This window comes from Sciurus carolinensis, chromosome 4, assembly GCF_902686445.1.
Source record: "Sciurus carolinensis chromosome 4, mSciCar1.2, whole genome shotgun sequence".
NCBI lineage: Eukaryota > Metazoa > Chordata > Mammalia > Rodentia > Sciuridae > Sciurus > Sciurus carolinensis.
Window position 1 is genome coordinate 97,771,305 of NC_062216.1, and position 14,746 is coordinate 97,786,050.

The 14,746-nt window shown below is 38.6% G+C and overlaps 1 protein-coding gene across 1 annotated transcript in view; it reads left to right on the forward strand.

Annotated features, from left to right (window-relative positions):
• Window positions 1-14,746, forward strand: part of Bicd1 (BICD cargo adaptor 1) — a 251,548-nt gene that overhangs the window by 183,218 nt on the left and 53,584 nt on the right. The window contains 4 exon segments of the mRNA XM_047549256.1: window positions 10,020-10,056; window positions 10,059-10,244; window positions 10,247-10,346; window positions 10,348-10,441. Of these exon segments, the coding sequence (XP_047405212.1) occupies window positions 10,020-10,056; window positions 10,059-10,244; window positions 10,247-10,346; window positions 10,348-10,441 (417 nt within the window).

Below are 14,746 nucleotides of genomic sequence, written 5' to 3' on the forward strand. Positions count from 1 at the left end.
AAATACATGTATAAGTAGTATAATTTACAATAAGGCTTTATTTGATAGGAAGAAGAATTTTAGTTTCTACCTTAACTCTGTGTTAATTTCGTTTCAGCAGTAATTAAGCCCATTGCAGTAAACTAATCTGAAGACTTCTAGTTCAAAGCCTGTGTCTGTAAGCTTAGTTTTTTCTACAAGCGTAAGGTCTCCCTACAATCACTTGTCTGATTGGTTTTGCTTCCTTCCTCCTCCCCTTTTTTCCTCCCTTCCTCTCAACTTTCCTTTTTTTGGTAAATTGCTTTCAAATCGTAGAAGGAAAGGGATTATGAAGTATATACTAGTAGGAACAAAAGCATAAGAAATCAAGTGCCTGATTTCTTTTTCAGCTGTAACCTAACTCTAAAGGTGTACATTTACATAATTATGTAATTTTTTTTCTGTAGCGGGCCTTAGATGGCTTAGTTTTTTCTTAATTGTTTTGCATTGTGGTTTTGCATAGTTATTACTAATTACATTCTTGAATCTGTGATATGAGAATGAATACAGCTGTTTCAAGTAGTGAAGCAAAGGCAACTTGGATATCCACATTCTTTTTAAGGAGCTTCCTCAGCCATAACCTCTATTTTGGTCTATATGCTATCGTAACCTTCAGTTCAGGTCACATCTATCCATGTGCCCGGCACTGTGCAAGGCTGGAGAGATACAAGAATCTATAAAACATGATTTTTGACCTTGGTAAACTTGGAAAACAGCCAGTCTATGCTTTTAGAGTTAATGGGCTATGATTTAGCTCAGTGGTAGATCACTTGCTTGGCTGTTGTGAGGCCCTGGGTTTGATCTCTAACATGAGGGGGAAGGAAAAAAGAAAAATTCATGGACTGACACAATTAAAATTTGGTTTCTGATCATTGCCACCTCCCCCAGCTTTGAAGTTGCTGGGGGAACAAGTTGTCTACTGACAAGAACAGGGTGTAGATTCAGCCCATCAACAAGGGTTGTCAGGGAGCTGGGGTTGTGGCTCAGTACTGGTAGAGCACTTGCCTAGCATGCATGAGGCACTGGGTTTGATCCTCAGCACCACATAAAAAAATAAATTAATAAAATAAAGGTATTGTGTTCATCTACAAATAAAAAATAAGTAAATAAAAACAAGGGTTGTCAGGAAATCTCCATGTGTTTTTACCTCATTCCTTCCCCTTTGAGCACTGAACACCCCATGCACTAAAAGCCACAGATCCACATGTCACAGGAAAGTAGGGAGCTGAAGCTCCAAACCTCCATTCTTGTGTTCCAGCAAAAGAAAATTTAAAGAATTTAAAGAAAAGCCATGCAAGAAAATTCTGTTCTGAGTAAAAGTAAAGTTAGGCTCAAGCAGATAGCACTCTCGAGAAGATGGGTGGTCTCTGAGCAGAGAATGACAAAGGAAACAGTGCTGCCCCCAATGCATTGCTGTTTTATGTTTGCCTTGAGAACTGGGGTTCCCCTTCTGTACTCTTCCCGAGTCGGGTGTTGAACTCCTCCTTGGTATTGGGCAATGGAATTTTTGACCCTAGTTGGTCCTCTCCAGAACTGTGGTGTGGCCATCCTGTTCAGGGTGGCTTCATCTACAAGTCAGTCCTGTGTTAATGTGCGTACTGGGGTTGGTGGCCAGTCAAACTACCTTAGGGTACCTGCACTATTAAAGAAATTTCTCTTCTGAAATATATTGAGAAACTTATGGCCACAAATCCTCACTTCACAGTGACCCCAATGGACCCTGCCTGTCAGGAGTTAACCTCATTGATCTTTCTTTCTTGACCTATTTAATTGGCTTTCTTTGTTTCCACCAATTTATTCTCAGGATTTATGCACCTGTTATTTTTCTATGTCACTCAACTATTCATTTGCCTTAAAAGTAATTTAAAGAAGCAGAATGCAGTAGTACATGTTCTGTAATCCCAATAACTCAGGAGCCTGAGGCAGGAAGCTCACAAGTTTGAGGCCAGTCTCAGCAAGTTAGTGAGGCCCTAAGCTACTCAGTGAGACTCTATCTCAAAATAAGAAATAAAAAGGGCTGGGGATGGGGTTCAGTGGTTAAACATCCCTGGGTTCAATCTCTGATACAAAAAAAAAAAGGTAAAGAAAACCCATGACCATGCCGTGTTATTGGTTAACATTCCACTGTTCATTACTAAATACTGCCTAACATACAGGCATCCCAGGTCTGGATTTGGCTGGGGTAAGTGAGCTTGCAGTAGAGAAATTAATACTTAAGAGGAATTCTTAAAATATGCTTCTCAGCTGGGTATGGTAGCACACACACTTGTCCCAGCTACTTGGGAGGCTGAGGCAGGAGGATTAAAAGTTGAAGGCCAGCCTTAGCAACTTAGTGAAATCTGGTCTCAAAATAAAATTTTAAAAAGGGCTGGAGACAAGCGCAATAGTAGATCACTTATCTAACATGTGCAAGGTCCTGCGTTCAATCCCTAGTACCCTCAAAAAATGCTTCTCAAGGACTGGGATTGTGGCTCAGTGGTAGAGAGCTCTCACCTAGCATGTGTGAGGCACTGAGTTCAATCCTCAGCACCACATAAAAATAAATAAATAAAATAAAGGTATTGTGTCCATCTACAACTAGAAAAAAAATGCTTCTCAAATACTTCTTAAAATAAGAAGGATTTTTGGGTGGGTGTGGGTAGGGACTTAGGGGTTCTTTTGTGTTTTTTTTTTTTTTTTTTTTTTTTGGTGTGGTTTTGGTTTTTTGTCACTGATGAAGAATGTAGAGGACTTTACTTGGAATACAAATATTTAAATTGCCCTCCTTCCTCCCTGTCCTCTGCTCAGGCAGGAACAGGAGCAGACAGCCTCCTTGTGGTCCTGTGTAGCTGGCTGATTCACCCAGGGGGTTAATTAAGGCCAGGATTAGGGGTCCTTGAAAGACTGCCGGAGTACCCTGCCTGTGTTCATTAACCTGGAAGTTGTTTCTAAGGGAATTAATTTTCTCAGTATGGCTTATCATTGTTTACCATTTACCCAGTTCCTTCTCTCAGGAGTTGAAACATGGACACTCAAGAGTTTCAAGGAAGAAAAAGGAAAATGTATACATCTCTTCAATTTTATTTTCTAGATGTCAGATGATAATTTCCCCAATTAAGTGTCAGATTAATTCAAAATCATTTTCTGTACACCACGCTGTTCAGGCCTGTTCCCTGACACATGGGTATACTGTAGCTCCAAGTCTGCCCCAGATAAGGAAATGCCATGGGTTTTCCCCTACTATTGGCCTTTATTTATAGACATCAGCATCATAAATTCTCTAATTAATGAATCGAGCAAAGTATTTTGTGCACAAATGCCACACGTTTTTGTTCAGAGACAACTGGCATTCATTCACAAAATCAGTCTGAAATTTACTTTTTACTGATGCTCCCCCGTGTTATGAATCCCCAGCCTGGCTGGGTGTTCTCCAGGCAGCAAAGCTACTGGCCATTGTAAAATGCTTGGTTCACAGGGATTTTTCCCTTCTGAAGTTTTATTTTTCTGTTTCTAAATAATATTTAAGTAACATGTCCTACTCCCTCTCTAAGCATCTATTCACTAAATACTTGCTGGAAGAATGAGAAAACTGGTATTTCTCAATATACACACTTCATTTTAGAGAAGGAGCTAATGTTGATGATCATAATTAACCTTATCAATTTTCATTCATGATCCTAGATATGAAAAGTGGGAGCATTAAAGAGTTGGCTCTAAAACTTTAGCCATATCCCTCTAGATGCTGATTTGCTTCTGTACCCAAAGTAAAATCAAATCAGACCTTATAAACATATTTTGCACTTCATACTTCTTCAAACCAAGATATCTGAAAAAAAAAGTGTAGAAAGAGGCAGTAGCCATGAGAAGTCAATTCAACTGTCGATTCCTCAGCAGATGGCCAGAAAAATCCACAGGTCAAGCAATTAGCGATTTCCTGGGTAGAGCCATAGTAACATTTCAAAGAGAGGTATTTAGGGTGAGTAGAGGTCATAGGGTTTCAAGAAACTGGACTAGGTGATTTTCAGATGGGTCTTCCTTTTGGAAACTAGCTGACACAGAGTTTATGACTGAACTTTCAGCTGGAAAACATAGCAAAGAGAGGATTCCATGCTGTGATGGGATCCAGGGCCTCATGCCTACTGGGCCAGTGCCTACCACCAAGCCGTGCCCCCAGCCCCTAAAATGAGGGTCTCGAAGTGAGTTTTGTGTTTCAGTTGGGTCTCAGTCTTATCTTCCAGGAGTAAGTAGAAGTAGTGCCCTCCAGTAGCTAAGTTGCTTATGTCTGCTCCCAGTATTATTTAGCATAGGGACAAAAAATTTTGCCTGATTCCAGTATTACTAACAAAGAGCAGGACATTATGTTATTTTCAGTTTTTAGGGGTGTCGTGTGACAGTAGGAAAGAAGTAATAAACCCCACACCCCTTATATCTCATATAATGAACTAAAACACTCAATATTTGTTATCTAAGCATTGAAAAAACCTTGTTAAAATGAACAGTTCAATCATTCTTCTGTCATTAAGAATATCTCCTTATAGGTGGTGCATGCCTGAAATCCCAGTGACTTGGGAGGCTGAGGCAGGAGGACTGCAACTTCGAGATCAGCCTCAGCAATTCAGCAAGGTCCTAAGCAATGTAGTGACACCCAGTCTCAAAAAACAAAAACAGAACAAGCAATGGGGATGTAGCTCAATGGTAAAGCACCACTGGGTTCAAGTCCTAGTACCTGCTCCCCCCAGAAGAACATTTTCTCCAGGGATTTCTATATGAGGTAATAATATCCTAAAAGATCTAGGAAAAATATTCAGTTCAGTTTTATTTCATTTAACCAGTATTTCAAAGGTCATCTTTTTGTGAGGCCATGTGCTTTTTTCTCCCCCATTTACTTTTTTAAAGACAAAACTTAGGGTCACTGTCTCAAAAAGCTTATATTGACAGTAGGGAAGGCAACTAATAAACTCTTGACAACCATGTAAGTGATTATTGAAAACAAATGCTAGGCTTAGCAATACAGCACCAGATTAGAATTGTTAGAGTGCCTAAGCCCTAAAAAGATTATATAGCACCTACCCCTGACCCTCAGGTAGTTAAAATAAAAATTAAACTATGAAGTTGCTATAAGGAATCTTTAACAAGCTACTGATTCTTCTCATGATAACTACTTTGGTGCTCTCTTTAAAAACATACACACACACACACAATGGAGGATGATGCTGGAGGTGGAATCCAGGGCCTCCCATGTGCTAAATCTGCATTCAAACAGAGTTACCTTCAGCCCGTCAGACATGAAGTTTTAAGGCCCTCTCATTCCGTTTCTTGGTTCCTGCCCTTCGCTGGGGCCCCCGTCCTATGATGCAGTCTTCCAACATTGGTGCCAGAAAGAGTGACCAGTTTGCCTCAGTGGGTAGCAAAGACTTCGGAGTGAGGATCAGACTTAGGTCTTAAAGGAAGAGGAGTTTTCCAGATGGCAGCCTTTGCCCAGGCAGAGCCACGGGAAGCAGCTGGATGAACACTAAGAGCCTGCACCACGTCTGAGTGAGTGCTGTGAGTGAAGCTTGCCCAGATGGAAATAGATCAGGTCTTATAGGAAATCTAGGCCATGAATTGAATAAAGATCACAGAATTTAAAAATCTATAAGGCAAACTGATTTCATGTCTTGAGGTCTGTATAGGAGTTAGCAAAACTTTTTCTATGAAGGTAAACATTTTAGGTTTTGCAGGCCATTCAGTTTATCATACAACTACCCCCACTGAAAAAGCAGCCATAGACAATACCTAAACAATTATTGTGCCTTTGTTCCGATAAAGCTTTATTACAAAAAAGGCAGTGGGCTGGAGTTGGCCCATAGACATAGTAATATTTAACAACCCTTGGTCTGCCCCATTAGTTTAACAAAGATTACAGAATAAAACATTTACAATACAAACTAAATCAGTGTTGGCAAATATAAGCTATCTCATCATCTGGAGATAGTCAGAGGGTTGGTTTAAATTCTAGGTTGGCAAAAGGGTGTCCTGCATTGTCCAGGGAAAGAAAAGAAGTGAGGAGGAAGATGGCTTTATCTCAACATAAGCAGCCTGGAAGAACCCATGTCATAAGAATTCCAACTCTGTTGTCCTAAGCAATAGTCAGGCTAGCTTTTCCATAAACACACTGAGGTCACCTTTGCCTCTCCTCCCATATAGGGTTAAGGCCCTTCTGATTTCCAAGCTCCCTTAATCCCAAGGCATTTGCGGAGCACTAAATCATGTTGAGGGTGGTTTTATAGATTCCTTCCTGTCTAGTTCATCTCAGTTTCCCTTGCTTCCTTGCCAACAACTGGGATTCCTATAATCAAGGAATGAGCTTTCCTTTCCACTCCCAGAGACAAGGTGAAAAGATGCACTTCCTGTGTGAAATAACACCTAGTTCCAGCACAGATAGTCGGCAAGCATGTAGTTGAATCCTTTAGCTTTAGTAGACAGAGAAGGCTGAAGAGAGTACAGGGCAGGATCAGCAAACTCAAATGATCACAAGGGATTGTAAATAGCATTAGTAAATACAGGGATGTAGAGAAAAGGTAGACATTAAAGGACTAGTCAAGTCACTGCTCACTAGAGATGATATTTGTCCTCTGGGAAGGTAGGCCTGAATTTCTGATTTTTTTTTTTTTAAGAGAAACTAGAGATTTAAAAAAAAAAAAAAAAAAACTGTTTGTGAAGTCAGATATTCCTAGTATTAAGCTACCAATCGAAAAACTTGATAACATTTTACAGCCAAAGTAAGATGTGAGACCTAAGACATCTACAGGCTAGTTAGTCTATGGGCCACTTTAGTAAACACTACTCTGAAAGCATTTGATGTCTGAATTGATGGAAAGAACACTAGAACATGTCCCTTCCCATGGTGCCCACTACAGTACTGACTGCAAACACAGGAACACATTTGGGAAAGTGGTTGGTTGGTAGCCAGGGACTGTCAAATTATTGAATACTCTAGGCTAGGTAACAACTCCTTGGAATTTTGAAAAGTATATTTCAGTGATGGGGGGTGTAGCCTAGTAGAGCATTTGCCTTGCACGCACATAGGCCTGGGTTCAATCCCCAGCAACACACACACACACACACACACACACACACACTCACACACACATATATTTTATTTTCACATCATAGCTGTTGTATACTATTTAAATGCTCAGTTACAGGGCTGGGAGATAGCTCAGTCGGTAGAGTGCTTACCTTGCAAGCATGAAGCCCTGGGTTTGATTCCCAGTACCGCAAAAAAAAAAAAAGAGGAAGCACTGTTAGGTCAAATGGTCATATTTAATCTTCATTCATAAACCTTAAAATAAGCAAAATTAAAGCTCAGTTACGTACTTTCCCCATCAGGCAATTTATTCTCCCATCAAGTACCCACAATCTTAAGTACTATAGTTAATATGAAACACCAAAATTTCGTTTAGAAGCCAGTTATTGGTAGTATGACATGAATTGATTTGTTGTATTTCCTTATATTTATTCAAAGATATATTTAGGGTAGAACATTAGCATTTTATAATTACCATTATAAATAATAGACATATGTCTCCCTGATTGACTCTTTTGAGTGTTTCTATCATTGACATGTTGAAATTTGAATTATTTTTTTTCCTTTAGAAACATCTTTTATAGGACGTTTTTACATAATGTATTCCAGGCACCACAATATGGTAAACACTTCCTTTTATTGAAATAACCACTCTCCTTATTCATATATACAAATAGCATTCTTAAAAACATCTTTTATTCATGTTCCTTACAGAGTTTATTATGCTGTATAATGTGGTAAACACATTCTTTAATGAAATACCGCTATGCTTATTCCCTTATGTAACTGGTATTCCTAGAAAACTTCTTTATACAGTGTCTTTACAGACCATGCCCCACAGTGTTCCAATGACCTTCTGTAACAACAAGTTTTGGTTTTCACTTCTCCCCATTTCCCAGTTTTAACTGGGCACAAGGCTGCCCAGAGTAAAGCTTCATTCTTTCACCTCCCTTGCAGCAACCAACAACGGCCAATAGAATACGAGAAAAAGCAATATGAGAGCAATGAACATGTCCTTAAAGGCAGAGGGCGTGTTCCCTCACTTCAGCCCACTGCTGGACAAACGATCCAGATGACAAGCTAGCTCGGCTCATGTGGACCGAGTAGAAGGCAGGGCAACAGAGAGGAGGAGCCTGGTTCCTGGATAACCTCCTGGAGCAGAGATTCCCCACTGGTCTTGACTACTGCCTCCATTCTGGTACAGAGAGAGAAAATCTTCCATCTGACTGACTTATTCTCATGTAGGTTTCTGTTACATCAGCCAAACCTACATCCCCACCAAACCTATTTTTTAATATTTGTAAGATAACAATACTTAAAATCATTTATAAAATTTAAGTTCAGATGAATAAATACAAAAGTAAATATAAAGCAAAACAGTTTTATGTGAGCATCTAATAGCCTGATGTCTTTGTTACTTTTTCTAGTTTATTTTTTCACTCACAGTTATTCAGCAAATGCTTATTGAAGAGCAGAATTGTGTTATAACACTGAAGGAACAATGAAGCACTATGAGGGACACCTCGGTGAATTAAAAAGTACTTTCTGCAAGCAGATTTCAAGGTAGGTGTAGAGATACAATGTTTATGGAAACGGTGGCATGTGACAAGTGCCATGGAAACAGTCCCAGGGAAGGTACAGCAACTCAGAAGAGAGACCCCTGTTACCTGTGGGTTTTCATGGCCAAGAGGTCATCTGAGCTGGCTCTGACTTGATTACACTAAAAAAATATTACATTGATAACATTGTAGATATTGTTTTGTTATTGGGTAATTTGTCACCATTCTTTCAGATTTTTTTTTTTCATACCAGGATTGAACCCAGGACACTTAACCACTGAGCCACATCTCCAGTCCTTTTTCATATTTTATTTAGAGACAGGATCTCTCTAAGTTGCTTAGGGCCCCACTAAATTTCTGAGGCTGACCTTGAACCTGTGATCCTCCTGCCTCCACCCTCCTGAGTTGCTGGGATTAGAGACGTGTGCCACTATGCCCCATTGTTCTTTCAGATTTGATCCTTAAGCCTATATAAGTTTCTTGCTTTCTCATCTTAATCTCAAACATATTTTATTGAGATTATTTCTTATTACAATCTTTTAACTAACTTATCCCTGGGTATAGAAGTTTTCCTATTTATTAAAAGTGAAATTTTTAGAAGTAACACTGATGATAAAATCTTCCATGGATTGTATTTGGATAAATTATTACCAAAAAAATCCTGATCTATTAGACAAACAATTCCTCCTCTTTTGACTATTGGATCTTTTTTTTATATTGTTTATTTTTTAGTTGTCTGTAGACCTTTATTTTATTTATATGTGGTGCTGAGAATTGAAACCAGTGCCTCACACATGCGAAACAAGCACTCTACCACTGAGCACACCCCACCCCCTAACTATTGGATCTTATAAAAGAAATCCTAGGACAGTAGACACCTTTTCATCCTACTAAGAATTAAATATATTGTATACGTATTATTTTCACGGTGCTGGGGATTGAACCCAGGGCCTTGTGCTTGCAAGGCAAGCACTCTACCAATTGAGCTATATCCCCAGCCCCTATATTTATATACTTCTGTTACCAACATAAATTAGAAAAAGTAACAATGACATCATGCTATTAAATGCTAATTATATATAATTCTGTATATATATATGTTTATTACATATATAATTTCTAAGGAAACCATCCAGTGTTACTTGAAGGGTATACTTTGCTTTTTATGATTTATTTTGGACTGGGGGGATAGCTCGTGGTAGAGTACTTCCCTAACATGGACAAGGCCCATGCTAGGGATTCAATCCCTAGCATCCAAAGAAAATTATATATATATGGTTTTATTTTGCAGGCTAATGTAATTTTTTAATGATTAGGTCCACTAGAGTGTTTGATGGCAGTTTTGTAAGGCCCAAATTTTAGTTTTATGAATCTTCTTATCCTATCTAATTCAGGTTGAATACGAAGGCTTAAAGCATGAGATCAAGCGATTCGAGAGGAGACAGTGCTGCTGAACAGCCAGCTGGAAGATGCCATCCGATTGAAAGAGATCGCTGAGCACCAGCTGGAAGAAGCGCTGGAGACGCTGAAAAATGAAAGGGAGCAAAAGAACAACCTGCGCAAGGAGCTCTCCCAGTACATCACCCTCAGCGATAACCACATCAGCATCTCGGTAGATGGCTCAAGTTTGCTGAGGACGGGAGTGAACCGAACAACGACGACAAAATGAACGGGCACATCCACGGACCGCTAGTGAAACTGAACGGAGACTACCGACACCCGCCTTAAGGAAAGGAGAGTCCTGCACCCTGTCTCTGACTTATTCAGTGAGTTGAACATTTCGGAGATTCAGAAGTTGAAGCAGCAGCTTATGCAGGTAGAACTTTGCTTAGGTCTGCGAGAATTGTAGATGGCACTATTGTAGGTTGCATGTAGTGTGTTTGTGGGATTTCTGATTCTCATGTTTTAGTTCCAAATTGATTTTAAAATACTACAGAGATACAGCCACATCAATGTTCATTGCTGCTCAATTCACCATAGCCAGATTGTAGAACCAACCTAGATGCCCTTCAGTTGATGAATGGATAAAGAAACTGTGGCATATATACACAATGGAATATTACTCTGCAATGAAGAATGATAAAATATGGCATTTGCAAGCAAATGGATGAAATTGGAGAATATCATGCTAAGTGAGATAAGCCAATCTCAAAAACTAAAGGACGAATGATCTCGCTGATAAGCGGATGAGGACATATATGGGGGGGTGGGAGGGTTAGCATTAGGGTTAGGGTTAGGTTTAGGGTTAGGGATAAGGATGTGTGGTAAGAAATGAAGGAAAGAAGGACTGTATAGAGGGAAAAGAGGGGGGGGGGGGTGGGGGGGAAGGAAAAAAATAATGAATCAAACATCATTGCCCTATGTAAATGTATGATTACACAATGGTTTGCCTTGACTCCATGTACAAATAGAGAGAACAACATGGTATCCATTTGTATACAATAATAATAAAAAAATTAATTAAAAAAATAAAAAAATAAAAAGGAAAAAAAAAATATTGTTTCTTCAAACAGAAATTGAAGGCACAGTATTTTAGAAAGACATGACAGAAGGGATGTTGAAAAGAAGTCTCTCATTTGTATCACATTAAGAAATGAATTTCTTAATGTGATACATATACACAATGGAATATTACTCAGCTATAAAGAAGAATGAAATTATGGCATTTGCTGGTAATGGATGGAGGTGTAGACTATCATGCTAAGTGAAATAAACCAATCCCAAAAACTCAGAGGCCTATAGTTCTCTCTGATATGTGGATGCTGACTCATAATTGTTGGGGGTGCGGAGTGGAGGTTCACCGGATTGGACCAGGTCAGGAGAGAGTGGGGAGAAGGAGGGGAATGAGAATGAGGAAGACAGTAGAATGAATTGGATATTACTTTCCTATGTTCATTTAGAATACATAACCAGTGTAACTCCACATCATGTACAACCAAAAATAAGAAGTTATACTCCATGTACGTATGATATGTCAAAATATATCCTACTGTCATGTATACACAAGTGAAACATCAGAAAATGCAGTTTTTCCATCACAAGTAGCTGTATTTCTAGCTTCCAGATTAATGGTTACATTTCCCAGGAGTACTTTAAGCCTTAAAAAACAACAAGGACCTTCTGTATACAAAATGGCTAGGATACTGTATGATTAAAACCACAGAACAGGTATAAATCTGAAACCAACAGATTCTAGATATTTCAACATAAACTAAACCTTAAATTTTTAGCATCTTCAAATCATATGTATTGAGAAGAGTCAGGGACTTTACCTTATTTCACTGTAATAGGATTTTCTTATTTAGAGTCCTTCCCCTTTGTCATCTCTTAATCCAATGCCATTGGAAATATTACAGAACAGTGGTACCGCTGTTGCCTGGGGGTTTATTTGAACTACAAATTGCTGGACCCATATAGATCTACTGATCCAGGAATCTGGCTTGTTAGGTGGTTAAATTTGGGACAAATCTTCAGTCTCATGCCTCCAAGATTTTTTATGTATAGCTGATAATGAGAGACTGTTAAGACTCTAGCAATCATGTATTTTATAGCAAACAGAGCTTCTAATTTTCTTCTTCCAAAGAATGAAACTAGCAGAATTAAAGACTAGAGAGCCAATAAAGTTAATTTGTTAATAGGTTTATTTTTAATACTGCATCAAGAGTTAGCATGCCCTACACTTTACCACCCCAGTGCTTGTGGCTGCTAAAAGATAATTTGTTTTTGCCTTATTTAATTGGAATCAAGATAAGAGGACATGACCAGTGGAAGAAAACCAATTTCATACAGCGTTTCTCCTAACCACAAAATCCAGTTCTTTCTGTGTAATACTTTTCTATATCTTTTTGCTCAGTTTATACTAATACAAGTAGGTTGATAGAAATACAAAACATCTCTCTTCTTGAAAAAGTTATACATGATAAATATATTCACAAAAATTTGTGCCACAAATTAAATAGCATTAAATATATGATTAGTATATTTTCAAGTATCATGTTAATGACTTTGGAATAAAAAAGAAGTGAGTTGAGGCTTTTGTTTCTCTATTTTATTTTGTTGGCAGGGTAGAAGATTTTAGGAATTGGTGCTTCAAGCTGTAAGACAGCTCAAAAGTTTTCAACCAGGTCATTTGTTGGGTGAAAACTCAAAGCTCTTCTCACACTTGACCTTAAATGTAATCAGAATTGGGAAATACAAAGTCCAAAAAAGAGAAGTAGTTTAATAAAAAAGAGTGGTGGGAAAAAAATAATAAGTCAACAGAGTGACATATGCATGTGGGACAATTCCTCACTTTCTGAGACTGTCTCCCAAGTTACAGGAGGTTTAGCATCTCCAGCCCCAGCCTGTTAAGTACCAGTTACATCTCTTTAGTCATTGTGGATAACCAAAATGTCCCACACATTTCAAATGCCCTGTCAGCTGCTAGATGAGATTCATTCTTAGAGCTACAACATTTTTCTTTCTATTAAATGGGGAGCCGTAATACCTTTCTTGATTGTTGTGAACGATTATGAACTAATTAATATATGTGGATTGCTTAGAACAGAACCCAGTGCACAGTAAATGCTCAGTTCTTTGGAACTATGATTATTATTCCAACTCCATAGTGCCTTCCGTTTTTGAAGCACCTGGCTTATTTAAGTATTGTTATTTTTGCTACTAGCTCAAGAACTGTCACCTTGGAGAAGACTGAAATGTGCAACTGAGAGGAAAGGTCTGAAAAGGGATGTTCGTGTTGCAAAACATTAGAGTAAGAAAAACTGGAATAAACCCTTCCTCCGAATATACCCAAGGGCTGTGGGCCTTCAAGTCTTTCACCTGCATTCAGTTAATAGGGACAGTTCGTAAAGATGGAGAGGGGCCCAGGCAGGCACTGGATCACAAAGTTGGCTCCAAATTGAGTAATGAAAACCAGACTCAGCACAGGAAGGACTTTGCAGCTTCCAGCCTCACACCAACAACACTAACATCTAATTTTTTTTCTTTTTTCAAAGTAATCATTTATCTTCTCCTAATTAGCTGTGTGTTGGGGGTGGAGGTACTGGGGATTAACCCAGTGTGCTTTACCACTGAGTTACAGTCTCAGCCCTTTTAAATTTTGAGACAGGTTCTTGCTAAATTGCCCAGGCTGGCTTTGCAATCCTCCTGCCTCAGCCTCCTACATAGCTGGGATTACAGGCAAATGCCACCATGCCCAGCATGACCAGCATTTTTTTAGAAACCATATCAACTTTTCAGGGAATACCTTTCATTCAACCTGTGGGTACAAGTGAAACAGTGTATATCTTCTTATAAATGATTGCTTAATGAGGTGGTAGTTTTTCCTTAGCTGTGCATCCTTCTGGGTTTTGTTATATAAGTAAATTATAAAAACATTACAGGATACATTGCCAAGAAATTATTGTAATTGATCTTGATGTGAAGCTTGAAAATAGTGAGTAGCACTGTTCTAGGCTTCTGAAGAGAAGCCAATAAAATGCACTTCAAGTATTGCTACTTGAAATGCTTGAGGCCACATGTTTTTAAAATTCAATTTTCAGAATATAGAAAGATAATATGTAGCACACACCATATTGTGTCATCCCCAATGGGGTCACATGTGGCACCCAACAATCACATATTAATGTTAAAATAGTAATGTTAATGTACAATATGTAACAAATTATCCCACCATTATGTACAACTATAATGCACCCATAAAAATGTGGAAAAATTTAATACTAATGTTAAAAACTTAATACTAAATGTTAAATACTAGTATTAAAATTTCTATAGTAAAGCATGCTAGTACTCATGAAGAGAAAAAAATGAGAACCTTATTTTTCATATAAAAGGCCTTAGATTGGTCAGGTGCACTTTTGCTGCTCCACAGGAGTTTAGGCCTGTCTGAATGTTGCCACCATGTGAGTTATGACATAACTTCCATTTCAAGCTTTTTGGATATTGAAATTGTGGCCATTGTAGGTAGAGCTCAGGCTGCACTGTTAAGCAGGTCTCAATTTTGTATGCCTCAGCTTAGAGCATCAGTGTACTTGGTATTTCATAGTCCCCTTGTCTCTAAGGATTTTTTTTGGCAAGTCTAAAGCATTGCATCCAAATGAAAACCGTGTACCTTCAATCC